Genomic DNA, 26,653 nt, shown 5'->3' with positions numbered 1-26,653 from the left:
GTCTTGCCTCAAATTTGTCACCTCCTGGGAAGGGTTCTCTGAATACTGGCCCCAGCAGCTCCACCCTACTCCCTCTCAACCCAGCCACCTGAACTCCTTAACACTAGTCTGCACCTGCCTACAGCACCTATCTCTTGACTTTCCCTACCACACAAATGGGCTTCAAGGCCCTGGAGGGCGGGGCCTGGGTCCGGCCCCGTCATTTTGCTATTTCCTGTGCTTGGCTCAGTATCTAACCAACTAGGCATTAAACACGTATCTGTTAATTGGCCAGGGACAGAGTGACACTCCGGGCTCCTACTGAGAGCCTCCTCTTTTGGAAATAGTTGGCCACCTTCCTGCTCTCAAGGTCCTCCATTTTAAGGAGGTACTCTCCCACCTGTGGCCACTTCCCAGATAATTTTAGAGGATGCGCACATTCCGCCTTCAATAACACTGAATCCTGGAGGGAGAAAGGGGAACTTCCCTCTTCTGTTCTCTTTGAATTTTGCTGATTATACAAAAAAAAAAATTCTGTTGGTGTGACTCCTTATCACTTCTCCAACACTTGCTGATCTCAGATTCCTACAAAATCCTCAGTTTCACAGTTTTTCTGCACATGCTGGCATTTAGCTAGATTACAGCACCAGAGTATTTTCACTGTGTGTATATTTTATAGGTACTTTGTTAAAGTGGGAAGTGATTTAAGGTAATGCTATGGTGTTCCTCTTTTAAATGTGTTTAGCAAACTGCCTTCAAGACAGACACAGGTGTATGTGTCTGTGGCCAAGGTTGTGAAGGTGGGGTGCCACTGGTGATAGTTGGGGAACTGCTCCCGGTTCCAGGCAGAGCAGGCCCTCATGGAACACAGACTGGCTCCGAATGAGACCCTGGGCCAAATGCCATCTACTTTGCTCAGTGATATGAGAAGTTATTCAGCTGGATATGAATGAGCCTTTTCCCTGGACCTCAGTGCATGAATTTGGGGCGGGTACCTCTTTGTCAATCTCAGTCTATTTTGCTTTAATGTGTAGGGCCTCTGTTCTTTTCTGTGCAGGTCTGATCACTTGGTATATGACCTCCACAGTCATGAGTAGAAAATGAGGGATCTGGGACACAAAATTCTTAATATCCTGATGTCAACGTTTCTTAGTGAAGTCAGGCCCTGGGCTTTTCTTTATTCAGCTCATAACCCAGGCAAGGAGTTATTACTTGTGAATGCGCCAAATAACCTAGTGCACAGCTTTGCTCAGCCCAACTATTGAAAGACAGAACTCACCTAAATAAATTCTGAGGTCCAAAAAATTGGGTCTTCCAGGGCCCTAAACAACCTTTACTCTCATCAGTCGGATCTCCTGGATTTTTTTTTAATCCAAATGGATGGTGTTAAGTATTTAAAATACACAAATATAAAGCAGCCTGGGTTGCTCAGAGGTTTAGCACCTGCCTTTGCCCCAGGGCATGACTCCAGGGTCCCGGAATCGAGTCCCACGTCGGGCTCCCTGCATGGAGTCTGCTTCTCCCTCTGCCTGTGTCTCTGCTTCTCTTGCTCTGTTGCATAAAAAAACAAAATATTTTTTAAAAATGCAAGTATAAAGCAGCCCGGGTGGCTTTGTGGTTGAGCGTCTGCCTTCAGCCCAGGGCGTGACCTGGAGACCCAGGGGAGCCCGCTTCTCCCTCTGCCTGTGTCTCTGCCTCTCTCTGGGTGTCTCTCATAAATAAATAAAATCTTAAAAAAAAAAAATGCAAGTATACATCTCGGCATTTCTTGGACTCAAACCGTGCCAGCTCTGTATCTTCTGTACTGTACTAACACCCAGCTTCTCTGGGTCAGACATTCAGCAAACGCAGATACTCGGCTGGAAAGCTGTGCGGCTTCGGCCAAGCAGGCAACCTCTGAGCTGCAGCCTACCGGTCCGTGTTCCTGGAGGACGAAGGGAGGGAGCACGTGTGAAGCGGCGTCGGCTTCCTACCTGGACCCCGCAGCCGTCGGCCCCTCGTCCAACCCCGGCTGCCCCCGCCCCTGCCGTTGCTCCACCCTGCGACCCCGAGGGCTCGAGGGCCCTGCTTTGCACGTCGGCAGGAGTGAAGGCAGCCCCCCGAGCCGGGTCAGCCCGACCACACCGGCCGCCCAGCTCAGGCTCGGGGTGCCAGCCGGGCACCGGGCACGGCCCCCACGGAGAGCGCACGCACCGGAGGCGGAGCGGGCTGCCGGCGCTGGGTCCTCCCGCTGGCGCAAGCAGCCGCGGGGAGCTGCTGCCCGGCCCGGCCGAGCACCTCGCAGGGCGGGCTCCGGAGCGCGGCCCCGACCTCCGAGCGCGGGAACCACCGCGGGAGAGCTCCCCGACCGCGCCTGCGCGACAGGCGCTCACGGCGGTGGGCGGGGCCGGAAGCTGCGGGCGCGCGGCGGTGGGCGGGGCCGGAAGCTGCGGGCGCGCGGCGGTGGGCGGGGTTGCGCGGCGCGGCCGGAGGCGGGGCCCCGGCCCTTTCCGCGCAGCTGATTGGTCGGCTCCGCCAGCGGCGCGGCGGCTCCTGGAACTGTCATCTCCGCCGGGTGAGTCCTGGGTTCGAGTCTGTACCCCGGCGTCCCGGGCCTCCCGAGGTGCCCCCCCACACACCCCGGAGAGGCAGAGCAGGCCCAGGCTCGCCCTCCCCGTCGGGCCAGGAGCCCTCAGGGAGCTTTAGTGCGGGGCCACGCGGGGCCTGCGCGACCTCGTCCCTAGAGAAGGGCTGAGCTGGGCTGCGGCGGGGAGGACCGGCCGAGGGCTACCAGGTGCGTGCGCGGGGCCGCAGCCCGTGGGGCCGCAGAGGAGGCTTCCGGCGGGGGGGGCGGGAGGGGGGACTGGGAGGGGAGGCTGCAAGGGGGCGGCTGGGAGGGGAGGCTGCAGGGGGGCTGCGGGGGGCGCTGGGAGGGGAGGCTGCGGGGGGACTGCGTGGGGGGCTGGGAGGGGGGCTGCAGGGGGACTGCGGGGGGGGCTGGGAGGGGGGCTGCAGGGGGACTGTGCGGGGGGCTGGGAGGGGAGGCTGCAGGGGGACTGCGGGGGGGGGGGCTGCAGGGGGGCTGCGGGGGGGGCCGCCAGGGGGGAGACAGCAGCATCCGGGATGGGTTGCAGGAGCAGGAGGCCCCAGGAACGGAGCATGATAGATACATTCTAATATTTTAGATTTGGACATTACTTTGATAAGCCTAAGACCATGCACTAAAAGATTGTGTTTTAAGATTGTATTTATTTATTCATGAGACACACAGAGAGAGAGAGGCAAAGACACAGGCAGAGGAAGAAGAAGCAGGCTCCCTGCAGGACTCAGGACTCGATCCCAGGGCCCCGGGGTCATGCCCTGGGCTGAAGGCAGATGCTCAACTGCTGAGCCACCCAGGCGGCCCTAAAAGAGTGTACTATGGAAGTGTTTACATGTATACAAAACTCAGCAAAACACGGAAAATAGCATTCCATTATGGGCCTCAAGTACTCATCACCAGCCTCAACCACAAACGGCCAGCCTGGTTGCATTACAAATATGTTAAGATTCGCCTCAAATCCATCCTGATAATATGTTAACCTTCTGTTACAAAAAAAAAAAAATTTCCCTTCACGCTCAATGGGTGTAGAGGTTCAGTGTTGCAAGATGACAACAATACTGGAAGTTGGTTGCACAACAGCCGAACTGCAACTTAAAAATGGTTAGGATGAAAAAGCTAAAAGGAAAAAATGGTTAGGATGGTAAGTTTTATTGCATGGGTTTTAACCACAATTTTTTTTTTTTAAGGTCCTTTCAAATTAAAAAAAAATGCAAATTAGGGAAAAAAATCTGACTGCAAATGTGCAATGGAAAGTAACTCATTGCCAAGTGGAGGCCGATAGAGTTGTTTTTTAACTCATGGAGGCTCTGAAAGGAAGCTCTTGGTTTTGGGGACTCAGAGCAGTGGGATCTGGCTTTGGGGTGGAGCTTAAGCACTGGGATGGCCTCTGGTTTATACCAGACCTGAAGGGTTAGGTGAGCCCAGCTTTGCCAGTTGGATTTCTCCTAAATGTTCCTGTTCTCTTACACTCTGAGCTACACCTTTAACCCTTAGCTAAGCTCCTATGCCACTTTGTACCTTCGTTCACAGGAAGGTGAGTTAAGTGTGAATTCACCTTTTTCTTTCCACTCTCATTCTTTAGGGCACTTCTGGGTACTCTGTCTCCAATCTACTCCATCTCCCAAATGTACCACAGGTCAGTATTTCACACTCCTTGGTGTTAACTGGTAGCCTAACCTTCGGCCTTCTAGCTCTACTTTCTAGCTTTCTACCTTCTACCTTCTAGCTCTGGTCCAAGTGAGTCCTACATGGATAGCCCTGAAACCTTCCTTTTGCCCACCCCCAAACAAACTATAAAGTGAAAAAGTAATTGCCAGTTGTGGTTTTGGGGCTAATTTGTCTTGCTCTAGGGGCCCCAGGACCCATTAAATTTTCTTAATGTAAGTTGGCATTTATTAGAGAGTTAAACAATTGGATAAAATTTGCACCAGAAAGTTATATTAGAGGGTTGCCTGGCCAGCTCAGTCAGTGGAACATGTGACTCTTGATCTTGGGGTTGTGAGTTCAAGCCCCACATGAGGCATCGAGCTTACTTTAAAAAATAAAATAAAATGTGTGCATTTAAAAAAATATGTTATTGAGTCATGGCTACTTAGGACTATTCAAGACAAATTGGATACTTGCTCACATCAGTGATGGTGAGAAGGAATTAGTGACAGGGCTGCTGGTAATGAATGACAAAGCAAAAGCTAGATTCTTTTTTTTTTTTTTTTTTTTACAAAGTGATTTCTTTTTTTTTAATTTTGTTTTAATTTATTTATGATAGTCACACAGAGAGAGAGAGAGAGAGAGGCAGAGACACAGGCAGAGGGAGAAGCAGGCTCCATGCACCGGGAGCCCGACGTGGGATTCGATCCTGGGTCTCCAGGATCACGCCCTGGGCCAAAGGCAGGCGCCAAACCGCTGCGCCACCCAGGGATCCCCAAAAGTTAGATTCAATCAGAGGATAAATTTGCTTAGTGTTCGACCTATAGATTTATTTATTTTTTTAATTAAAAAATTTAAAACAATAAAAATATTTAAAAGACATTATATATTTATGAGAGACACAGAGAGACAGAGGGAGAAGCAGGCTCCATGCAGGGAGCTCCATGTGGGACTCGATCCTGGGTCTCCAGGATCACACCCAGGGCTGAAGGCGGCACTAAACCACTGAGCCACCTGGGCTGCCCCTCGACGTATGGATTTATATCTGTTCACTGAGCTATAATTATTGAAGTATCCACAGGAAATAATGTTATTGTGCATATATAACTCATTTACTCTTTAACTTTCTCTTTCCCCATAGAAAAGTTGTGATTTTGGATTATGTGAGGTTTTTTTTTAGGAATGTAGCCATCATGTTACATCATAACTGCCTGTACACAGGAGGTAATATGAAATCAATGACCTGTTTTCTTATGTTTTCCTTTGTAGGGAAAATGGAAGAGCTGAGTCAAGTCCTGGCTAGTAGCTTTTCTGTGTCCCAAGATCTGAACAGCACAGCTGCCCCACACCCCCGCCTGTCCCAGTACAAGTCCAAGCACAGTTCCTTGGAGCAGAGTGAGCGGCGGCGCCGGTTATTGGAACTGCAGAAATCGTAAGGCTTGCTTTAACTCTTTGGCTTCTTTCTTCAGGCTGGGAGCTGTGAACCAATCAGGAGGCTCTAGGTTTGATTCTTCAAAGTAGACCTTTTGTAGGTACATCTTGCCCGTGAGGTTGGGAGGGGCAAATACTGGAAGAGGTAGACTTCCTTTACACCGCAAGCTTAGGAAAAGATGGAAATGTAGAAAGAGACTGAAGTTTGAAAGCAAAAACTCAGTTATTTGGTTAAATTGTTCTTTTTTTCCTGGCAGCAGTACTGAGCTTTGCAATTTAGGGACTTGTGAAAGCCACGCCCAGACTTCCACTCCCCACATTCCCTGTGTGGCTTCTGCACTCTGAATCCTGGCATCGGTGTGGTCTTCCTGTCTGCCTGCAGCCTGAATGTTTCTATGGAGCCCTTGAGAGTTCAATACAAATAATTCCACAGGGAATCTGAGGAAATGTCTTCCATACACTGACTTCTCAATGCCAAAATGAGCAAACAGGGGAAGAGAGCAGGGAAAGAGTGTTTGAGGCCAGGCTGCTCTGAAGCCAGAGCCTGTCCTTTTATCCTGAGTACCACATGGGCCTCTTCTGGGTAATAAGGAATTGAGGATTTGAAGGCACTACTAACAGCTGCACAGTTTTTCTACTGTCTACATTCTGCCCAGTGCTGCATTATTGGATGTACTTAGCAGAAATGGTTCCCTGTGGCCTCTGGGTTATTTGCAGGTTGCATTCTCAGATCACCTCCCCCCTCCACACTCCCACCTCTGTTGTTTAAGAATTATAATTAATTATTTTGAAATAGGGAACACATTAATTTTATGTATTCATATTCAAAATTCAAAATTTGTAAGAGTAGGGATCCCTGGGTGGCGCAGCGGTTTGGCGCCTGCCTTTGGCCCAGGGCACGATCCTGGAGACCCGGGATCGAATCCCACATCGGGTTCCTGGTGCATGGAGCCTGCTTCTCCCTCTGCCTGTGTCTCTGCGCCTCTCTCTCTCTCTCTGTGACTATCATAAATAAATAAAAAATTAAAAAAAAATATGTAAGAGTATATGGTGAAGTCTCCATCCTAGTATGACGCTAAGTGAAATAAGTCAGCCTGAGAAAGAAATACCGTACAATTTCACTCGTGGACTCTGAGAAACAAAACAAATAAACAGAAAGTAGAATCAGACCCTTAAATACAGAGAACAAATTGGTGGTTGCTAGAGGGGAGGAGGGAGAATGGGAGATCCGGGCATCCAGTTACAGAATGGCTGAGTCATGGGAATAAAAGGCACGGTGTAGAGGATACAGTCAGTGATACTGTAGTGGTGTGGGATGGTGACGGATGGTAGCTCTACTTGTGGTGAGCGCAGGATAACGTAGAGAGGTTGAATCGCAGCACTGTACACCTGAAACTAATGTAACATTGGGTGTCAACTATACAATAAATAAACAAACCAACCAAAAAATCTCCCTCCCAATTCTGTCCTCTGGCCATTCACTTCCTCTACCATATTAGTTTCTTTAGTATCTTTCCAAAGATATTCTGTGTAGATAAGAGCAAGTGTGGCTTTATGTGTCTATACCATTTTTTAAACAGAGGGCAGCCCCGGTGGCTCAGTGGTTTAGCACCACCTTCAGCCCAGGTGCAATCCTGGAGACCCGGATCAATTCCCAGGTCAGGCTCCCTGCATGGAGCCTGCTTCTCCCTCTGCCTGTGTCTCTGCCGCTCTCTCTCTCTCTCTCTCTCTCTGTGTGTCCCTCATGAATAAATAAAATCTATAAAAAATATTTTAAAAAAATAAAAATAAACAGAAGTACTGTACAATACACTGTTCTGTGCATTTACTTAACAACATTTTTGGGGAGAGATTTTATATCAGTACCATCTCATTCCTTTATTGTGGTGCCAAGTATTCCATTGGATGGATAATTCATAATGGAATCTACCCAATCCCCTACTGATGAGCATCTGGGTAGTTTTCCTTCTCTGGTGCTTTCAAACAGTACATGGGAAATGACCACAGATGTGCATCCTTTCACGCAGGTACAAGTACACCAGCTCTTCCTTATTCTTGAGATAAAAGGCCATGGTGCTTGCATGTGCTTTCTCAGGTGTGCACCTTCTCATGAATGTGCACGAATTTGTGTGTGTGTTTGAGACGAAACCAGCTGAGTTGGTCTCACTGCCTCAGTGGTGGATCTTTCTTAAAAGCATTGAGGAGGGATCCCTGGGTGGCGCAGCGGTTTGGCGCCTGCCTTTGGCCCAGGGCGTGATCCTGGAGACCCGGGATAGAATCCTACGTCGGGCTCCCGGTGCATGGAGCCTGCTTCTCCCTCTGCCTGTGTCTCTCCCTCTCTCTCTCTCTCTCTCTGTGACTATCATAAATGAATAAAAAAGAATCTTTAAAAAAAAAAAAAAAAAAGCATTGAGGAAACCAAGTGTGGGAGGTTACATTGTATCTACAAATCACTTTGAAACAATCAGGTTCCAAACAGTTCTTATTCTTTTTCCTTTTTTTTTTTTTTAAGATTTTATTTATTTGAGAGAAAGAGCATGAGCCGGGGGAGTAGAGGGGGAAGAGGGAAGGGGAGAGAGAGAAAGAGAGAATCTCAAGCAGATTCCACACTGAGCACGGAGCCCACATGGGGCTCAATTCCACAACCTGGAGACCATGACCTGAGCTGAAACCAAGAATCAGACGTTCAACCAACTGAGTCACCCAAGCACCCCAGTTCTTATTACTTCTTAATTACCCAACCTTTCTAGAACATGTAGTAATTTTTTTAAAGGAGGATAACGATACAGGGAAATAAGTAAAAGATATATTAAATTTAGGGGCACCTGGATGGCTCAGTCAGTTAAGCATCTGCCTCATGTCATGATCTCAGAGTCCTGGGATCCAGCCCTGCATTGAGCTTCCTGCTCAGTGAGTAGTCTACCTGTCCCTTTCCCTTACCCTTCCCCCTGCTTATGCTCTCTCTCTCTCTTAATTAAATAAATAAAATCTTTAATTAAAAAAAAAGATATTAGGGATGCCTAGGTGGCTCAGTGGTTGAGCGTCTGCCTTCCACTCAGGGTGTGATCCCCGGGTCCTGGGATTGAGTCCCACATCGGGCTCCCTGTGTGGAGCCTGCTTCTCCCTCTGTGTCTCTGCCTCTCTCTGTGTCTCTCATGAATAAATAAATAAAATCTTAAAAAAAAAAAAAGGAAGAAGGCCTGGCTGCTCCTCAGAAAGCTGTGTAAATTAGGGGCACCTGGGTGGCTCAGTCAGTGAAACGTCCCACTATTGATTTCAGCTCAGGTCATGATATCAAGGTCAGGTTCCACACTCAGCGGGAAGCCTGCTTGAGCTCTCTCCCTCTGCGTGTGTGTGCTCTCTCTCTCTCTCTCTCTCTCTCAAGCAAATAAATAATCTTTAAAAAAGAAAGAAAACTGTATTAATTGGAAAGTCCCAGAAGTGGTCCTTGTTGTTGTTGTTTTGAAGTGGTCCTTGTTTTAACCTGCTCACCGCATCTCACTCATTCCTCTCTTCAGTCACTGGGGGTCCTTTTAACAGATACCTGTCAGGCAGGAAGCTCAGCTCTCAGGGTGCGGGAGTAGAGGTGGGAGTCTGGAATGGGGTGAACAGCAGCAGGGTCAGCCTCTCCAGCCAGTGAACGTCGAGAATTCCTTTCAACATTTTACTCTGCCTGGTTTTCGGGAAACTGAGGAAGGCTGAGTGTGTTCAGAGGGGGCTCCCTATCTAGGACAGGTGAAGGGCCGTCACTAGTTTAGCCTTTGGAAGGAAATTTCTACCGTTTCTTCCCCTAGAATCCCCAGGGTGCTCCTGAACTCGGAGCCTTTCAGTTAAACTAAACTGGTCACCTTGTAGGGGGTCTTCATAAGAGACATAAAGGGCTGTCCTTGTGCCTTCTTCCCTCCAGCAACCGGCTGGATTACGTGAATCATGCCAGGCGACTGGCTGAAGATGACTGGACAGGGATGGAGAGTGAGGAAGAGGAAGATAAGAAAGACGATGAAGAGATGGACATTGATGCCGTTAAGAAGTTACCAAAACGCTATGCTAATCAAGTGAGTAGTCCAGGGAAGGTGAGGCCTGGGTCCAACCCCACCAAGGTAAGTGTTGCCATAAAGAGAGGAGGAGGAGACAGGAGGAAGGAATGGGCAGGCTGCAAAGAAGCTGTGGATGTGCATTAAGCGTATGGACTAAGAGAAGAGATGGCTTATGGTGCCCTATGCTGACCAGGGGTCACTGAGGGAGGCTGTGGGTGGTCATACTGTAACCCGAGGTCGCTGGCCTGCTGCAGAAAGCCGCCGAGCTCTTAATACACTAACAGAGTCCATGCACTTACTTAGTGGTCATTGTACAGCAATGCCGGATTGGACCTGCCCAGCCTGCACTTCCCCGACCCCACTCCTAGGTTGGTGGTCTTTCCTGAGCAGTGGACTAACATGTCAGTCTTGGATCTTCACATTCAGGTGGTGGAAGGTGGGGAGTGCAGTTGCCCTTGAGTATGGCCACTTGCCAACTGGCCAGCCAGTTGGCCCCCATGAGGCTGAGGCTGTGAAACAACAGATGATTGTAACATACTTGACTAAGTGGCCTGTTGGTTGCAGAAAGAAACCAGTGTGGTCTGTGGAGCCATAGGGGAAGCAGGCGTGGAGACTGTTCAGTGCTTCTGGCAGGCCAGGTATTCCGGAAGGCAGGGTATGGGTCCAAGGGGAGCCAGGGGCCTACCTTGCTATTATATTGTTCTCTCTATAACCCAAGTGTCTTGTCATCTCAGAATCCTCTCTTACCTTTAGAATATGGTTTCTGAGCACACATACTCCCATCTTCTTTCTGTGTCCCAGATACAGCACAGGCAATATCATCTATGACAAAATACAATTCTGTTCTGCAAGTATTATTGAAGGCCCTACTCTGTATTCAGCTGGGCTATATGTGGGAAGATGGACAAGAGTCAGAAATGGCCCCTGTACCCCTGCAATAAGTGGAGGTGATGGTTTTTGCTATAAGAAAGTGAGATTAGGGACGCCTGGATGGCTCGGTGGTTGAGTATCTGCCTTCAGCTCAGGTCCTGATCCTGGGATCCAGGATCAAGTCCCATGTCAGGCTCCTTGCAGGGAGCCTGCTTCTCCCTCTGCCTGTCTCTCTCTCTCTCTCTCTGTGTGTGTGTGTGTGTCTCTCATGAATGGGTAAATAAAATCTTAAAAAAAAAAAAAAAAGTGAGATTAGGGGGCACCTGGGTGGCTCAGTGGTTAGGAGTGTCTGCTTTTGGTCAGGTCATAATCCTTGGGTCCTGAGATCGAGTCGCACATCAGCTTCCCACAGGGAGCCTGCTTCTCCCTCTGCCTGTGTCTCTGCTTCTGTGTGTGTGTCTCATGTGAATAGATAAATAAAATCTTTAAAAAAAAAAAAAGAAAGTAAGATTAGGGTGGGGGTGGGGTAACTGGGTGACAGGTGTTGAGAGCACATGATGAGATGAGCACTGGGTGTTATACTGTATGTTGGCAAATTGAATTTATTTTCCTAAAAGAATTTTATTTATTTACTCATAGAGACACAGAGAGAGAGAGAGTGAGGCAGAGACACAGGCAGAGGGCGAAGCAGGCTCCATGCAGAGAGCCCGATGCGGGACTTGATTCAGGGTTTCCAGGATCACGCCCCGGGCTGCAGGCGGCGCCAAACAGCTGTGCCACCGGGGCTGCCCGGCAAATTGAATTTAAATAAAATTTTTAAAAAAGAAAGAAAGATTAGCTTCCAGCAAGGAAGGAAGTAGGGTTTAAAAAAAAAAAAAAAGGAAGTAGGGTTGTGAAATCAGGAAAAAGTTAATGAAAGAGGGGGCAGCTTTGAAGCATGGGTAGGACATGGACAGAGGTGCAGAGCATTCCAGGGTCTTCCAGGCAGCAGGAAGAGTCTGAGCAAGAGCCTCAAGGTGGGAGGAGTACACGGTGTGCTGAGAACAGTGTGCAGGCCAATGAAGATGGAACAGCATAGGGTTGGGGAAAGGAATATAGTAGAAACGTGCGGGAATGCAGACTGTCTTTTCGATTGTGGAGGACCACCAAGAATTTTTGAGCCAGGGACAGAGTTGGGAATTTGACATGCACGTCAGCGTGTAGAAGGGCCTGGAAGAGAGAAGCTGGAGTAGCTTAGCTTTGCGAAAATGATCTGCTGTCGGTGCTGAGAGCAGTGAGGGTGTGAAGGAAATTAGGTCACAAGTGTGAGAAGTGTCGCCAGGATAAATGGATAGAATCTAACAGGGATTGGATAGAAGAGGCAGTGTGAAAAGTGGTTGAGTGTTTAAACTCTGAAGTCACATTGACCTGACCTCAAAGCCAGGCTCTTTGTTGACCTTGAGCAGGTTACTTAACCGCTCCAAGGCTCGGTTTCTTAGCTGTAGAATGGGGACAGTTACAGTACTATTTCACAGGACTGTGAGAAGGATTGAAGGAGATGGTATGCCCACAATACTTGGCCTACAGCCCGTAATAAATGCCCCACAAATATTAGCTACTATTTTTTTAAACAGCTATGTTGAGATAAATTTACATACCACACAAATCACGCATTTCCAGGGTACCAATCAGTGTTTTTTAGAGTATAGTTATGGGGCCGTGCAACCACTACCACTGTATTAATTCCAGAACACTTTATCACCACCAGAAGGACGCTCATACCCATCAGCAGTTAACTCCCAATCTTCCTTTCCCCCGGCCCTTAGCAGTCAGTAATCTACTTTCTGTGTCTCTGGCTTTGCCTCTTCTGGACATTTCCTATAAATGGAAGCATATAAGATGTGCTGTATCTGTTTTCTTTCACTTAGCATAAGGTTTTCCAGGTTCATCTGCGGTGGAGCATGTGTTAGAATTTCATTTCTTTTTATTCCCAGATAACGTTCTGTTGTCTGGATCCCCCACATTTGGCTGGTCCACCCATCAGGTGGTGGCATTTGAGTCACTCCCACTTTCTAACTGCTGTGAATAATAATGCTGCTGTGGACAGTCACGAACAAGTTTTCGTGTGAATATGTTTCCATGTCTCCTGGGTAGGTACCTGAGAATGAAATTACGAGGGCGTGTGATCATTCTATGTTTAATGTTTGAGGAGCTGCCACACGGGTTTTTTTTTTAAGATTTTATTTATTTATTCATGAGAGACAGAGAGAGAGAGGCAGAGGGAGAAGCAGGCCCCCTACAGGGAGCCCGATGAGGACGGACTTGATCCTGAGGGACTTGATCCCCGGTCTCCAGGATCACGCCCTGGGCTGAAGGCAGCGCTAAACCGCTGAGCCACCGGGGCTGCCACTGTTTTGCAAAATGACTAGATCATTTTACTTTCCCACCAGCAGTGGGAATGAGGGCTCCAATGTCTCCACATCTTTGTCATAGCTTCTTATTGTCCATCCTTTTGAGTGTAGCCATCCTAGAGGGTGTGAAGTGATGTCTCATGGTTTTGATTTGCATTTCCTTAATGACTGATGATATGGAGCATCTTTTTATGTGCTTAGTAACGTTTTGTATACCTTCTTTGGAGAAATGTCTGTGCCTTTTTTTCTTTTTTTTTTCTTTTCTTTCTTTCTTTTTTTTTTTTTTTTTTTTTTTTTTTTTTTTTTTTTTTTTTTTTTTTTTTGAGAGAGAGGAGGAAAGAGAGAGAGAGGAGGGGCAAAGGAAAGGGAGAGGGAGGGGATCCCTGGGTGGCGCAACGGTTTGGCGCCTGCCTTTGGCCCAGGGCGTGATCCCGGAATCTGGGATTGAGTCCTGCATCGGGCTCCCTGCATGGAGCCTGCTTCTCCCTCTGCCTATGTCTCTGCCTCTCTCTCTCTCTCTCTCTCTCTCTCTCTGTGACTATCATAAATAAATAAAAATTTAAAAAAAAAAAAAAAAAAGGAAAGGGAGAGGGAGACTCGAAAGAATCTTAAGCAGGCTCCATGCCCAGTGTAGAGCCTGACATGGGCTCGATCTCATGATCCTGAGATCATGATCTGATCTGAAATCAAGAGCCAGACGCTTAACCAACTGGGCCACCCAAGTGCCCCCTAGGCCCATTTTTTAATTGGGTTGTCTTTTATAATTAAGTTATAAGAGTTTTTATGTATTCTAGATACAAGTCTCTTATCAGATACATAATTTGCAATATTTTTCTCCCATTCTGTGGGTTGTCTTTTTACTTTCTTGATGGTGTCGTTGGCAGCACTAAAGTTTTAAATTTTGAGGTAGTCTTATTTATCTATCCTTTGTTTTGTTGCTTGTGCTTTCGGTGTTGTATCACTATCATTCTTTAAGGAAGTGTTGATTATGGTTGGTTTAAGATTCGATAACGGATGAGGCGCCTGGGTGGCTCAGGAGGTTGAGTGTCTGCCCTTGGCTCAGGGTGTGATCCTGGCGTCCTGGGACGAGTCCCACACTGGGCTCCCGGCGAGGAGCCTGCTTCTGTCTCTGCCTGTGTCTCTGCCTCTCTCTCTCTCTGTCTCTAATGAATAAATAAATAAAATATATATAAAAAAAAAAGATTCGGTAACAGAATGGTGTTGCCATTAACAGAGCTACAGGGTACAAAGGGGAAGTAGGGGATTTCAGGGATGGAAGGTATTTGGGTGATCGAAGGCCGTGAATCCTGTTTTGAGTACAGTGAGTATAAGGTAAAGAGAGAGCAAGCAGAGGAAGAGATACTACGTGGATGGCTGAAAATGTAGGTCTGGAGGAAAGGAAAGCAGTCTGGAGATGAAAAAGAAGGAGAATCGGGGTGCCTGGCTGGCTCAGTCAGTGGAGTATTCAACTCTTGATCTCAGGGTCATGAGTTCAAGTCCCATGTTGGGAGTAGAGCTTACTTAAGAAAAAAAGAAAGAAGAAAGAAAGAAAGAAAGAAAGAGAGAGAGAGAAAGAAAGAAAGAAAGAAAGAAGAAAGAAAGAAAGAAAAAGAAAGAAGAAAGAGAGAAAGAGAAAGAAAGAAAGAGAGAAAGAGAGAGAGAAAGAAGGAAGAAGGAAGGAAGGAAGGAAGGAAGGAAGGAAGGAAGGAAGGAAGGAAGGAGAAAAAGAAAGAAAGAAAGAAAAGAAAAGAAAAGAAAAGAAAAGAAACAGAAGGAGAATTGGAGGATGTCCTCTCAGAAGTGGCAAGTGAAGCTGCAGAAGTAGATGTCCAGCCCCGACCAGGACAGCATCTGAGACAAAAAAAAAGGGGGGGGGGGACTTAAAACAGCCTTCTGAAGATTCTCTACATGTTTTGGGGGAGTATGTGGAGGAGTGTTTGGAGGAAAAAAAAAGAAGAATAGCACTGGCTCACACGGCCAAGGGAACATGTGTCAAGGAGGATGAGGCGGTGACCAGCAGCGTCACACAAGGAGGGGAGCACAGAGGATAAGGGGGGAGAGAGGGAAGAGGGAGACTTGGCAGCGAGGAAGTCATGGCCTTCGGCAGGGCCGTGGGGTAGGCAGATCTGGACTGAGAGTTCAGCAGCAGCGAGAAATAAGAAGTCATTTTGAAAGGGACAAAGTGCAATAGTTTACCAGAAATGCAGAGTGATAAAAGGTTTTCATTTTTGTTTTGTTTTGTTTTTTAAGGTTAGGGCTTGAGCATTTCGTGGGCCAAGGGAAAGGAGAGATGAAGTTCTGTGGGGGCAGTTAGTTGATAGGCCAGTCTCCTGTGTCGATGGGAGGAACTGTGAGCCACGAGTGGAAGAGTTAATCTTTGCAAAATTCATTTCACCACCACCACCACCCTTCTGTTTTTGTTCTGTTTTTTAAGGATTTTATTTACTTATTCATGAGAGAGAGAGAAAGAGAGAGGCAGAGACACAGACAGAGGGAGAAGCAGGCTCCATGCAGGGAGCCCGATGCAGGACTCAATCCCAGATTCCGGGATCACGCCCTGAGCCGAAGGCAGATGCTCAACCACTGAGCCACCCAGGCGTCTCCCCTCTCTTTTAATTTAAATTTTGTTAGTTATGATTACAGTGCAATATTGATTTCTGGAGTGGGATTCAGTGATCCATCACTTACATACAACACCCAGTGCTCATCACAAGTGCCCACCCTGACACCCATCACCCATCTAGACCATCCCCCACCCAACTCCATCCATCACTCCTCAGTTTGTTCTCTATCAGTAAGAGTAACTTATGGCTTGTTTCCCTCTTCTTTTTTTCTTTTACACTTCCCCATATGTTCATCTGTTTTATTTCTTAAATTCTACATATGAGGGACACCTGGGTGGCTCAGTGGTTGAGTGTCTGCCTTCAGCTCATGGGATCCAGGATCAAGTCCTGCATTGGGCTCCTTATGGGAAGCCTGCTCCTCCCTCTGCCTATGTCTCCACCTTTCTCTCTCTCTCTCTCTCTCATGAATAAATAAATAAATCTTTAAAAAAAAAAAAATCCGGGGCAGCCTGGGTGGCTCAGCAGTTTAGGGCCACCTTCAGCCTAGACCGTGATCCTGGAGACCCAAGATCGAGTCCCACATCAGGCTTCCTGCATGGAGCCTGCTTCTCCCTCTGCCTGTGTCTCTGCCTCTCCCTCTCTCTCTCTCTCTCTCTCTATCTATCTGTCTCTCATGAATAAATAAATAAAATCTTTTTAATAAATAAATAAATAAATTTTTAAAATTCCACACATGAGTGAGATCATTTGGTATCTTTCTTTCTTTCTCTGACTTATTTCACTTAGCATAATACCCTCTAGCTCCATCCACGTTGCTGCACTGGCAAGATTTCATTCTTAACCACCCCCCTTTTTTGAAGCAGATTTCCCAACATCCTTAGTACAGTATTTGGGGTAACCAGTTTGAGAAATGATGATTCAGATTGAGAGCATCTCAAGGTCAGGGGCCTGATTCATCTCTGAGGAATAGCCTCTGGCAGGTGGATGGACAAAGTAAGGTGAGGAAGAAGGTCCCTACACCCAGACACAGGAGGCACGGTAGTAGGAGTGGGATGGATGAAGATGAGGAGAGAAGTTGAAGTTCACAGTGAGCAGCCTCCATCCCGTCAGTTGAGACAAGTTGACTGAGGGCAAGTGGGGCGGAGGTCTACCGTCAGCCTTGGGGGTATTCCATTATATAGAGAGGATGTGAGTTCTTTGTCCTTGCATCCATTGCAGCAGCACACCCCTGTTGATTTTCTAAATAGTCTCTCCACCCAGCGTGGGGCTTGAACTCACAACCCCAAGATCAAGAGTCGCACGCTTTCTCGCCTAAGCCTGCCAGGCATCCCCTGTTGATTTTCTATGCCATTTTTTGTATGTTCCCAGTTGATGCTCTCTGAGTGGTTAATTGACGTCCCTTCAGATTTGGGACAGGAATGGATTGTGGTCGTGTGCCCTGTGGGAAAAAGAGCCCTGATCGTGGCCTCCAGGGTGAGTAGCTGCCTCCTGCCTCGTCCAGTGCGCCTGGGCTATAGCAGGAGGGGTTCTTTGTACTTCGTGCACCTTCCCTGCTGCAGCAGCTATGCCTGGCCTGGGGATTGAAACACTTGCCCGCGGGAGGGATTTGTTGAGAGCCATCTTTGGGCTGGTGACACGCCTACAGATTGTGGAAGCGAGAGGGTGAGATGGACCTTGATGCCTGATGGGATGGCTAACTGTCCCCCCCCCCCTTCCCCCCACCGCAGGGCTCCACCAGCGCCTACACCAAGAGTGGTTACTGTGTCAACAGGTTTTCTTCCCTTCTGCCCGGAGGCAACAAGCGAAACTCAACCACAGCAAAAGGTATCTGCCTAATATTGTCCATTTACTAAGTTTGTTTAGAAAGATATATATTTTTAAGTAATCTCTGCACACCATAGGGGCTCAAACTCACAACCGCAAGATCGAGAGTCACATGCTCTACCAACCGAGCCAACCAGGTACCCCTTTTTAGTAAGTTTTATAATTAGTAAAAGGGGAAGGTTCTTGGTTACTTGCTTTAAAGACTCCCTTTGAAAGTGCACCTTTGACACTGTACGTCTGGATTCAGGCCATCATTTTCAAGGTCAGGCGAGTCCTGTCTCCGGGATTCCGGCCATCTTCAAGGTCAGGCCTCCTCAGTTGCAGAAGAGATGCAGCCCCTGAGGCCTGTTGGGCAACAAGTCCCTGAATTAAAGTTGACGCACCTTTCCCACGGATGTCCGTTACTGGGTGACAGTGCAGTTTGGAGGCCGTAGGTCCCCCAGAAAGCTGTTGCTGAGGCTTCCTGCCAAATCTGTCTTCTCCCTGTGGTTGTGTTAACCGCAGCCTCTCCCTGCCCCCGAGGCTCAGCTGAGGACACTAAGATCGTAGAGGTGAAGTAACTTGCCCAGTCACTCGCCCGGGAAGGGGTCCGGGAAGGGGCCAAGCTGGGCCTCAACCCCACTCTCGTCCCTGCCTGTTCAGGCTCCCTTGGTGGCTCCTCATGTGCTTGGTATTGAGCCTAGACTTTTCTGTTGGCTTTCAGAGCGCATCACATGTGAACGCTGGCTCGCCCATGCCTCTCCCCAACTCCTCATACCGCGTCTAGCTCTCTTCCGCTGGCTTATTCCCCACATGTGCCCACTTCATTCCACCCGTGGGCCTTTGCTCATGCCACATCCGTATTCCAGCCTGACATCTCCTCCCACCTTCCCTCTACCCTATTGTTTTAATCCTCTGATCCCAGAAGACTGTTCATGTGCCAGCTCTCCCGTGAAGTATTTCCTGCTCTTCCAGTCTCCCTCTTCTAGAACCCCTGTTGCTCTTAGCTTGTGTTGTACACTTCAGCTCTTGGTTCTTTGCTCCATGATCATTTGATCCCCTTAACTGGATTGTAACTTCCTTAAAAGCAGGGACTACTTATAGTTAATGTTCCACACAGAATAGACCACCTATGATAGGAACTCAAAAATGCATGTAAAATGGAAGATTACCTGCTTTTGGGCTGAAGCTTTTTCTAAGGTGAGCAAATGTCCTAGTTTATCTAAAAGTTCAGAATTCCCATCTGGCTGAAGGGTTGCCTTGGTCCCTCACATGCCATCCTACTTGCGTACCCTTAGCTGCACCAAGGAGTTAGATAAGGGCCATGGAGAACTTTCTCCCTAATGACCTCTGATTGGAAGGGGTACCCTGTACTGACTTTCTGCTCTGTGACCCCAGACTACACCATTCTGGACTGCATTTACAGCGAGGTGAACCAAACCTACTATGTTCTAGATGTGATGTGCTGGCGGGGACACCCTTTTTATGACTGCCAGGTAAGGACTGATACTCTCCTCATGTATTCTTCTGTTTTCTCCTTTCTTCCTGGGAAAGTGGCTCAGCATGTGGGTTTGGTACGTGACCAGCTTCTTGGTGTGCACAGGATGTGGTATATCAAGTACATTATCTAATGTTCCTTGCATTTTTGAGTGTGTTTAAATTAGCTTCGTTTTTAAAAAAAGAAGTAGGAGGAACTAAGGGAAGTACAGCAATTCTCGAGGGGAGGAAAGAGTGAAACAGCAGAGGGGTAGGCTGGGACTCTGTGGAAGCTGCACCCGCCCCCTCCCCTCTCTCTAGAGTGTGGGAGGATTGCTGGCACGGGAGACGGTGGGCAATGGGGATGCCACCTTGTGCAGGCCACACAAGGAAGAGAAGGTGGAATGAAGTTACCAACAAGGAGTCTCTGGCCAGCTCTACTGCTTCACCAACCACATCCTGATGCTGAAAACAACAGGACCTCCTTAGTATGATACAAAGGCTCGAATCTCTGAGGGGCCAGCTCTGGAAGGAGATTTTCCAAGTGAGGAGAGGCCTCGGTATTCACCCCTCGAGGGTCACCTTCCTCCAACAATTTCCTGGTGATTCCAATGAGTGACAGTAGCAGCCATCAGAGTGAGTCTAGGTCAGCCCCTCAGACTCCATTTCTCTTCTTAACACTCCCTCACCTTTGTCTCAGGTTTCTAGTGGTGACTTTTTTGTCCTCCTCGACAATTAGTTTATCACAGTTAGAAATGCAAATTCCTGGACCTACTGAATCAGAAACTTGGGTAAACTTATGTTTTAACAAGCCTACGGGCAATCCCCAGGCAGGCCTTGAGGGCTGTCACCATAGGCTGCTGCTTCTCTGTAGCCAGTAGCCAAAGCACGATTTTCCAAAGCTAGGCGGTGGGGCTGCAGAATTCAAACACACACCTTGTTCTAACCTAATAGCTAAGATTTGCGTTGCCAAACACTCTGTGAACATTATCTCACTGAAGCCCTTACAGCAATTCTATAAGGTGAGTACTGTTGTTATTTCCCCATCTTAGGCGTGGAAGCTGACAGCCACAGATCTTAAGTACTTTGCTGTAGGGCAGAGCCACACCTAAAACTCAGATCTCATAAATTCAGTCTAGAACACATCTTCCTCAGGGACCTGGATGCTCAGTCCGTTAAGCATCTGCCTTCAGCTCAGGTCATGATCTTGGGGTCCTGGGATCAAGCCCCACATAGGGCTCCCTGCTCAGTGGGGAGCCTGCTTCTCCCTCTCCCTCTGCCTTTGCCCCTCTCCACCCCCTCACTTGCTTGTGCTCTCTGCTCTTTTTTGTGTGTGTCTCTCTCTCCCAAATAAATAAATAAAATCTTAAAAAAATAGAATATATTTTCTTTTCATTCTCCTGAAGTATGTTTCATAACATGTATTCACAAATTATAAGTTTGGTAACTAAAATTACCTGTATTTTTATAATATATAGGATAGACTGTCCTTTTTAATTTTTTTTAAAGATTTTATTTATTTATTCATGAGAGACACAGAGAAAGAGAGGCAGAGACAGGCAGAGGGAGAAGCAGGCTCCATGCAGGGAGCCCAATGTGGGACTCGATCCCGAGTCTCCAGGATCACGCCCTGGGCGGAAGGCGGCACTAAACTGCTGAGCTACCTGGGCTGCCCTGTCCTTTTTAATTTTTAAAAGCAAAATAATATACAGGAAACAAAAGGCACTAAATAGCTACAAAAGGGTATGGATCCGTAATTCAGAGAATAAAGTAGTTTATAAGTTACAACTATAAAGTAGTTTCTAATCCTCAGAATGAAACCTGAATGACGATTAACATACTGTGCTTTGGAGTCAGAGTCCTGAGTCAGAGTCCTGAGTCCCCTTGGCTGAATGATATAATCTCTCTGAGCCTCAGAGTCCTCACTTGTAAACTGGAGATAATGGTAATCCAACTCTCAGAGGGTGGGTGAGGATCAATGATTAGGTGAATAAGGTCCTTAGCATGGAGCCTGGCACATAGTAGGCCTACAGTGATACATGTTGGCTCGACTGCTATTAAACATCCTATTGGGTTTTAAGAAAAAAATCTTCAAAGATTTTATAAACATCTTCCTGACCTTATGGCAGTGTTTGAAGGGACGTGATAGAAGGGCTTAGGTCTTCATAAATTAGGTGGTTATTTAGAATGGGGTGTTTTTGTTCATTCTACAGTTTGAAATGAGCAGCATTTCATCTTTCTGTTTCCCTCCTCTGTGTCAGACTGATTTCCGATTCTACTGGATGCATTCAAAGTTACCAGAAGAAGAAGGACTGGAAGAGAAAACCAAGCTTAATCCCGTAAGACCTGGTGTTAGGACTGTGGGATTCTTTAGGGGGATTGTTTTGGATTGTTCTATTATCTAAATGTAATAATTGTGAATGAAATGATCTTGTTTTTGAGATAGCATGGGAAGGATGTGGGCTTAACAGTCATCCAGATCTGAACTAGTTTTGGCTTTAACAATTACTAGCTAAAATTAATAACCTCATTTGGCCTTAGTTTCTTCATCTGTGTAATAGAGTTCGTAACACCTACTTTACTGGATTGTTCTAAGAACCAAGTAATACAAACATGCACGTTCTCCTAACATGATACTTACGGTAGGCACTCAATAAACAGTGGTTGATATAAAATGCTAATAACTTTTTATAAATAATGCTATTTAGGGATCCCTGGGTAGCTCAGCGGTTTGGCGCCTGCCTTTGGCCCAGGGCGCGATCCTGGAGTCCCGTGATGGAGTCCCGCGTCGGGCTCCCAGCATGGGGCCTGCTTCTCCCTCTGCCTGTGTCTCTGCCCCTCTCTCTCTCTCTCTCTCTCTATGTCTATCATAAATAAATAAATATTTTTTAAAAATAATGCTATTTAGAAGTCTAGTACAGTGGTTCTCAAATTGTAGCATTCGTCAGTAGTATATGGAATCCTGGTAAACCTAGATCCCTGGGCCTCCTCACTGGAGCTTCTGATTTACTAGGTCAGGATGAGCCTGAGGATTCCTTTTTTTATTTTTATTTTATTTTTGTTATTTTTAAAAAAAGATTCTATTTATTTATTTGACAGAAAGTGAGAGAGAGAGAGAGAGCGCGCGCAAACAGGGGAAGCAGCGGAGGGAGAGGAAGAGGCAGGCTCCCCACTGAGCAGGGAGCCTGATGTAGGCAGTCTTAGGGTATCTTCTGACTTTGCTGTGTCAGAGCATCAGAAAAGGGCTGGAAGCCGATTCCTGGGAAAGGATGTGCCGCTGCCCTTCAGAGCCTCAGCTGCACCCTGCTAGATAAGTCAGAATGCCAGAGCTGGAAAGGCCCTGCAAGGATAGCTCATCTGCATCCTTCATTATTCAGATGAAGAGGCGAAGGCTCAATCCTAGGACCCGGGGATCATGACCTGAGCCGAAGGCAGACGCTCAACCACTGAGCCACCCAGGCGCCCTGAGCCTGAGGATTTCTAACATGTTCCCCAGTGGCACTGGCACTGCTAGTCCACAGACCACACTTTGAGAACCTCTGTTCTTGTGACTGGGCTGAGAGGGACCTCATTTTACAGATGAGGATGTATGCTCAGAGGAGACTGCCTTCCCCAAGGTCTCACAGTCCAGGATGACAGCCTGTGTGTCTTTGCTCGCTACTCAGTGATTAAATATGCGACAGCTATGTTCAGGGCATTTTATTATCAAAGCCCGATAGATTGGCATTTGCTTGGATTGGTTACACTATTAAAGGCATTCAGTAACCACTTACAGGACAATAAATGGGGTCAGTATCCAGTGATGTTACAAGGAAGGTCCTGGAAGAACATATATTGAGGAGGGGAAACACAGGAGCAGCTCTGTCTGAAACGTTGTTCTAAGTGCTCTACATATATTATCTCACTGAAACCATGCAACAACCTTATAAAGTAGATACTTGTATTATCCTGTTCTATAGATGAGAAAGCAGAGGCACATAGAGATGAAATAATTGGCAGAGTTGGGAGTCAAACCCAAGCAATCTGACTTCAGAGCAATCCTAATCACTTTGTTATAGTGTTCATTGTCCTTGCTAGGGACACCCAGGTGGCTCAGGGTTGAGCATCTGCCTTGGCTCAGGGTGTGACCCCGGGGTCCCAGGATTGAGTCCCACGTCGGGCTCCCTGCACGGAGCCTACTTCTCCCTCTGCCTGTGTCTCTGCCTCTCTCTCTCAGTTTCTCTCTCTCATGAATAAATAAATAAAATCTTTAATAAAGAAGTAAATAAATAAAAATCCTTGCTGATGTGAAAGGAGCTGCACTAGCCCTTCCTCAAGATTGTCATATGGCTTCGAGAATAACATACAGTAGAAGAAGAAAAAAAGAGAGAGAGAATAACATACAGTCCCTAAACCTAGCAGAGGACAGTTATTCTTAGTCCTGGCTGTGTGTTAAAATCAACTGGATAGCATTAAAAAAAAAAAAAATGCCTGGGACCCATCCCTGGCCAATTCAGTCAGAATCTCAGGGTGGGGCCTGGGCTTCAGTGTTTTTTAAGAGATCCCTGGTGATTTTTGTGGATAAAGCAAGGTTGAGAACAACCAACCCAGTAATTCAGAGGGTGGGGGGAGGTAGAGAAGGATGAGACTGAACTTTTCTTCTTTGATAGTTTATCACTTGGTGGAACTCATATTATTTGTAACATATACTAATCCTTTGTTCTAATTTATGTTTTAGTTTAAATTTGTGGGACTGAAGAATTTCCCTTGTACTCCTGAAAGCCTGTGTAAGGTGCTGTCTATGGACTTCCCTTTTGAGGTAAGTAACAGCCATTGTCTTTATTGCCCTGATGTGCTTGCAGGACATAGGGAGGTTTGGTTACGCAGTCTTAGGGTATCATCTGACTTTGCTGTGTCAGAGCATCAGAAAAGGACTGGAAGCTGATTCCTGGGAAAGGATGTGCCACTGCCCTTCAGAGCCTCAGCTGCACCCTGCTAGATAAGTCAGAATGCCAGAGCTGGAAAGGCCCTGCAAGGATAGCTCATGTGCATCCTTCATTATTCACATGAAGAGCCAGGGGCCCAGGGACGGGGAAGGCTTCCATTCCTAGGTCCTCCTTGGGTACCTGTTTTCTGCTGCGAGCCTGAGAGGCCGGCCCCTTGTTTAACTGCCATAGCTGATCGTGCAGGTGGGGACAGGGGACAGACAGGCCAAGGGGGTACGAACTCCTTATCCTTCCTCCTAAGAGCAAATGGTCCCTGGGGTGGCGCTTGCTGAGCAGTGGCATGGGAGCAGTGTGACCAACTTGCCCCAGTTTGTCCAGAACTTCCCCAACTTAGCACTGAAAGTCTCATGTCCCTAGAAGTTCCTCACCCTGGGCAATCATTTGTCATCCTCAGAACCTCTCCAGGCTCAGCCACAAACTTGCCTTTGCTCCTCATACCCTTTAAAATGGTGCCTAGTCACTGGGACGCTGGGTGGCTCCATCAGCGTCTGCCTTCAGCTCAGGTCACCATCCCTGGTCCTGGGACAGAGCCCAGCACTGGAGCTCCCTGCCCAGGGGGAGCCTGCTTCTCCCTCCGCCTCTGCCTGCCACTCCGCCTGCTTGTGCGCTGTCAATAAATAAATAACATCTTAAAAAAAATAAGAAAATTAAATTCTTTCCAGTCACCCACAAGTATTTGCTTGAACTCGATATAATTTTGCTAAAAGGATCAGTTTCCCAAATGGGGAAATGGCAAAGGCCAAGTTGCCTTCATTTCTGGGAGTCAATTAAGAAGGTGGTAAGAACACATCTTTATTTATGATTCTTATGCCCCAGTGACAATAAATGCTTTTTAGAGATGAGTCACTGAATCATGGAAAAGAAAATGTGGAACCGTAGGAGGTCTTCCCGTTGAGAAAACCTGAGTTTCCCAGAACATAGCTTGCAGATGATTTAGGGGGAGGTTGGGCAGCCGGCAATGGCGTGGGGAACAAGGCTTCCTGACAGCCTGTTGCCCCTGTGCTCAGCAGCCCAGCATCCTGGGGCCTGTCCAGTTCCCCTGCTTTTTCCCTGTGTGGGACACATTCCCCGTTACAGAGCCCTCGGAGTGATGAAAAGTAGGTGGGCTCTGGGACAGAAGACCTGGGTTCAAGTTGAATTTCTGCCTCATACTGTTTTTATTTATTTATATTTTAGATTTATTTTAGAGAGAGAGAGAGAGAGGATGAGTGGGAGGGGCAGAGAGAGAGAGAATCTCAAGCAGACTCTACACTAAGCGTGGAGCCTGACGTGGGGCTTGATTTCACAACTTTGAGATCACGACTGGAGCTGAAAGCAAGAGTCAGATGTTCAACTAACTCTACCACTCAGGCTCTCCCCTTCTGTGTTTCCAGGGAGGCCCCCAGAACTACCCAAGCCCCATTTCTTAAACACCTTCAGTGGCGGGTATGAAGATAAAGTAGTAGATAGCAACACCCTGTAAACAGGAAAGTGCTACTTATGTTTTTATCCTCCAAGGTTTAGTTTTCTAGACCATTTCTTCATTTAGAGAAATTGCACGTGTGAGAAACAAGGCTTCTTTTTCCTCTGGCGAGGAAAGGGAGTTGGCCCACTAGAGCTGCCCCTGTGTGCATCGGCTTTCCTGGAAACACGTGGCCCAGAAGTCATTTTCACCCCTGGTTTCCTCTTTTGTAGGTAGATGGACTTCTCTTCTACCACAAGCAGACCCACTACAGCCCCGGAAGCACCCCTCTGGTGGGCTGGCTGCGCCCCTACATGGTGTCAGATATTCTCGGCATAGCGGTGCCCGCCGGCCCGCTGACCACCAAGCCAGAATATGCTGGGCACCAGCTCCAGCAGATTATTGAGCACAAGAGGAGCCAGGAAGGCATGAAGAAGAAAGTCACACACAAGGCATCTGACTATGAGTTGGAACACCTGTCTACTCCTAGGCTGGAGAGCCCTCCCCATAGCCTGGAACCCCCTGGGAGCCTCATGGAGAACTAATAGGGCAGCCCCTTGGGTAGTCACAGGATGGTGCTTCATCCCAGAAGTACGGCTGGAGAGGAGGACGGTGACAACACCAGGTTACTTCATTTTAGAGTGGACTTAGCAAAGCCACTCCAGCTGGAGACAGCTTATCTCCTATCTGAAATGCTGGCTCGGGCAGTTGAGGGAGGTTCCCAGATTGGGTGGTCTTTGGATCTGAGCAGTAATTTGGGTGAAAAGTGTATCCCAGATATCCAAATGTAAATATATGTAATTCTTACGAAAGAAGTTGTTTGTGGTTCTTAAACTTTAGATGGTCTTGACCCTTCCCCCCCAGGCTACCTAAACCATGACTGTTCAATCTTGGCCCATTTCACTGTTTTTAGCACTTAAGCATTCTGCTGAGTTTCCAGTTGCTGCTGTTAGTAACGTCATTTTCTAAAAGGTCTTACCAGGAACTGCAGTTCTTGGTATTTGAATATGTTCCCTCTTCTGAGAAGTGTGATTTTCTTTGGTTTAGACAATGCCAGAGATAAAATGTAAGTGGAATTCATTCACAACTTCAACAAACGTTTGCTCTTCCAAAGATAAGCCTTGCGCTAGGCCCCAGTGGTTTATGGAGACAGGCGGCACTCAGTCCCTGCCCTTGAGGAGTTCACAGTCCACTTGAGGATAGCAACCCACCAGCAGGGCCTAGAGAAGATTCCTTTAGGGCTGAAAGATGCTCAGAGGAAAGCAGAGGGAGGTTCCATCCATAGAGGAGGGTGGAGCTGGGCTGAGGCTCAGAGCCGGACAGAAAGTGCTCTGCAGAGGAGGAGAGCAGGAGTTTCTCACAGAGGCGGGAGGGTCTGTAGTTGCACACCCCACCCCACCCCCACCCCACCCCTATCCCGGAGCAGAGCAGGACTTGCTCTGGGACCCG

General features: G+C 47.6%; 1 protein-coding gene and 1 long non-coding RNA gene across 6 annotated transcripts; one reads left to right on the top strand and one right to left on the bottom strand.

Moving 5' to 3' along the window:
- Positions 1-1,325: 1,325 nt before the first annotated feature.
- Positions 1,326-2,309, bottom strand: LOC144303577 (uncharacterized). Its single transcript, XR_013370603.1, has 2 exons — positions 1,735-2,309; positions 1,326-1,530 (listed from the first exon to the last, which is right to left on the bottom strand). It is a non-coding gene; the product is annotated as an uncharacterized LOC144303577 (long non-coding RNA).
- A 111-nt stretch (positions 2,310-2,420) lies between these two features.
- On the top strand, positions 2,421-26,019 carry SNUPN (snurportin 1). 5 transcript variants are annotated; one of them, XM_077881962.1, is made up of 10 exons: positions 2,433-2,533; positions 4,143-4,196; positions 5,477-5,639; positions 9,546-9,693; positions 16,868-16,972; positions 17,227-17,323; positions 18,701-18,798; positions 21,040-21,117; positions 23,496-23,576; positions 25,438-26,019. In XM_077881962.1, the coding sequence occupies exons 3-10, from the start codon at positions 5,482-5,484 to the stop codon at positions 25,747-25,749; spliced, it is 1,077 nt and encodes a 358-aa protein (XP_077738088.1). In that variant the 5' UTR covers positions 2,433-2,533; positions 4,143-4,196; positions 5,477-5,481; the 3' UTR covers positions 25,750-26,019. The 5 variants fall into 5 exon arrangements, with proteins under 5 accessions (XP_077738090.1, XP_077738088.1, XP_077738092.1 ...); XM_077881963.1 differs by lacking the exon at positions 2,433-2,533 and adding an exon at positions 2,540-2,752; XM_077881964.1 differs by lacking the exon at positions 4,143-4,196 and having other exon boundaries at positions 2,421-2,533.
- The last annotated feature ends 634 nt before the right edge of the window (positions 26,020-26,653 follow it).

This window comes from Canis aureus, chromosome 32 (genome assembly GCF_053574225.1).
Source record: "Canis aureus isolate CA01 chromosome 32, VMU_Caureus_v.1.0, whole genome shotgun sequence".
Lineage (NCBI taxonomy): Eukaryota > Metazoa > Chordata > Mammalia > Carnivora > Canidae > Canis > Canis aureus.
The sequence above is the reverse complement of the archived record's forward strand: the minus strand, read 5'-3'. Positions and strand labels throughout refer to the sequence as shown.

What these genes read in the sequence shown, in the direction of transcription:
- SNUPN (XM_077881964.1), top strand. Translation starts at nt 5,482, where the DNA reads ATGGAAGAGCTGAGTCAAGTCCTGGCTAGTAGCTTTTCTGTGTCCCAA. An exon ending in CAAAACGCTATGCTAATCAA is followed by an intron (nt 9,694 to 16,867) that starts GTGAGTAGTCCA and finishes GTATGTTCCCAG; the next exon opens with TTGATGCTCTCTGAGTGGTT. An exon ending in ACCCTTTTTATGACTGCCAG is followed by an intron (nt 18,799 to 21,039) that starts GTAAGGACTGAT and finishes CCTCTGTGTCAG; the next exon opens with ACTGATTTCCGATTCTACTG.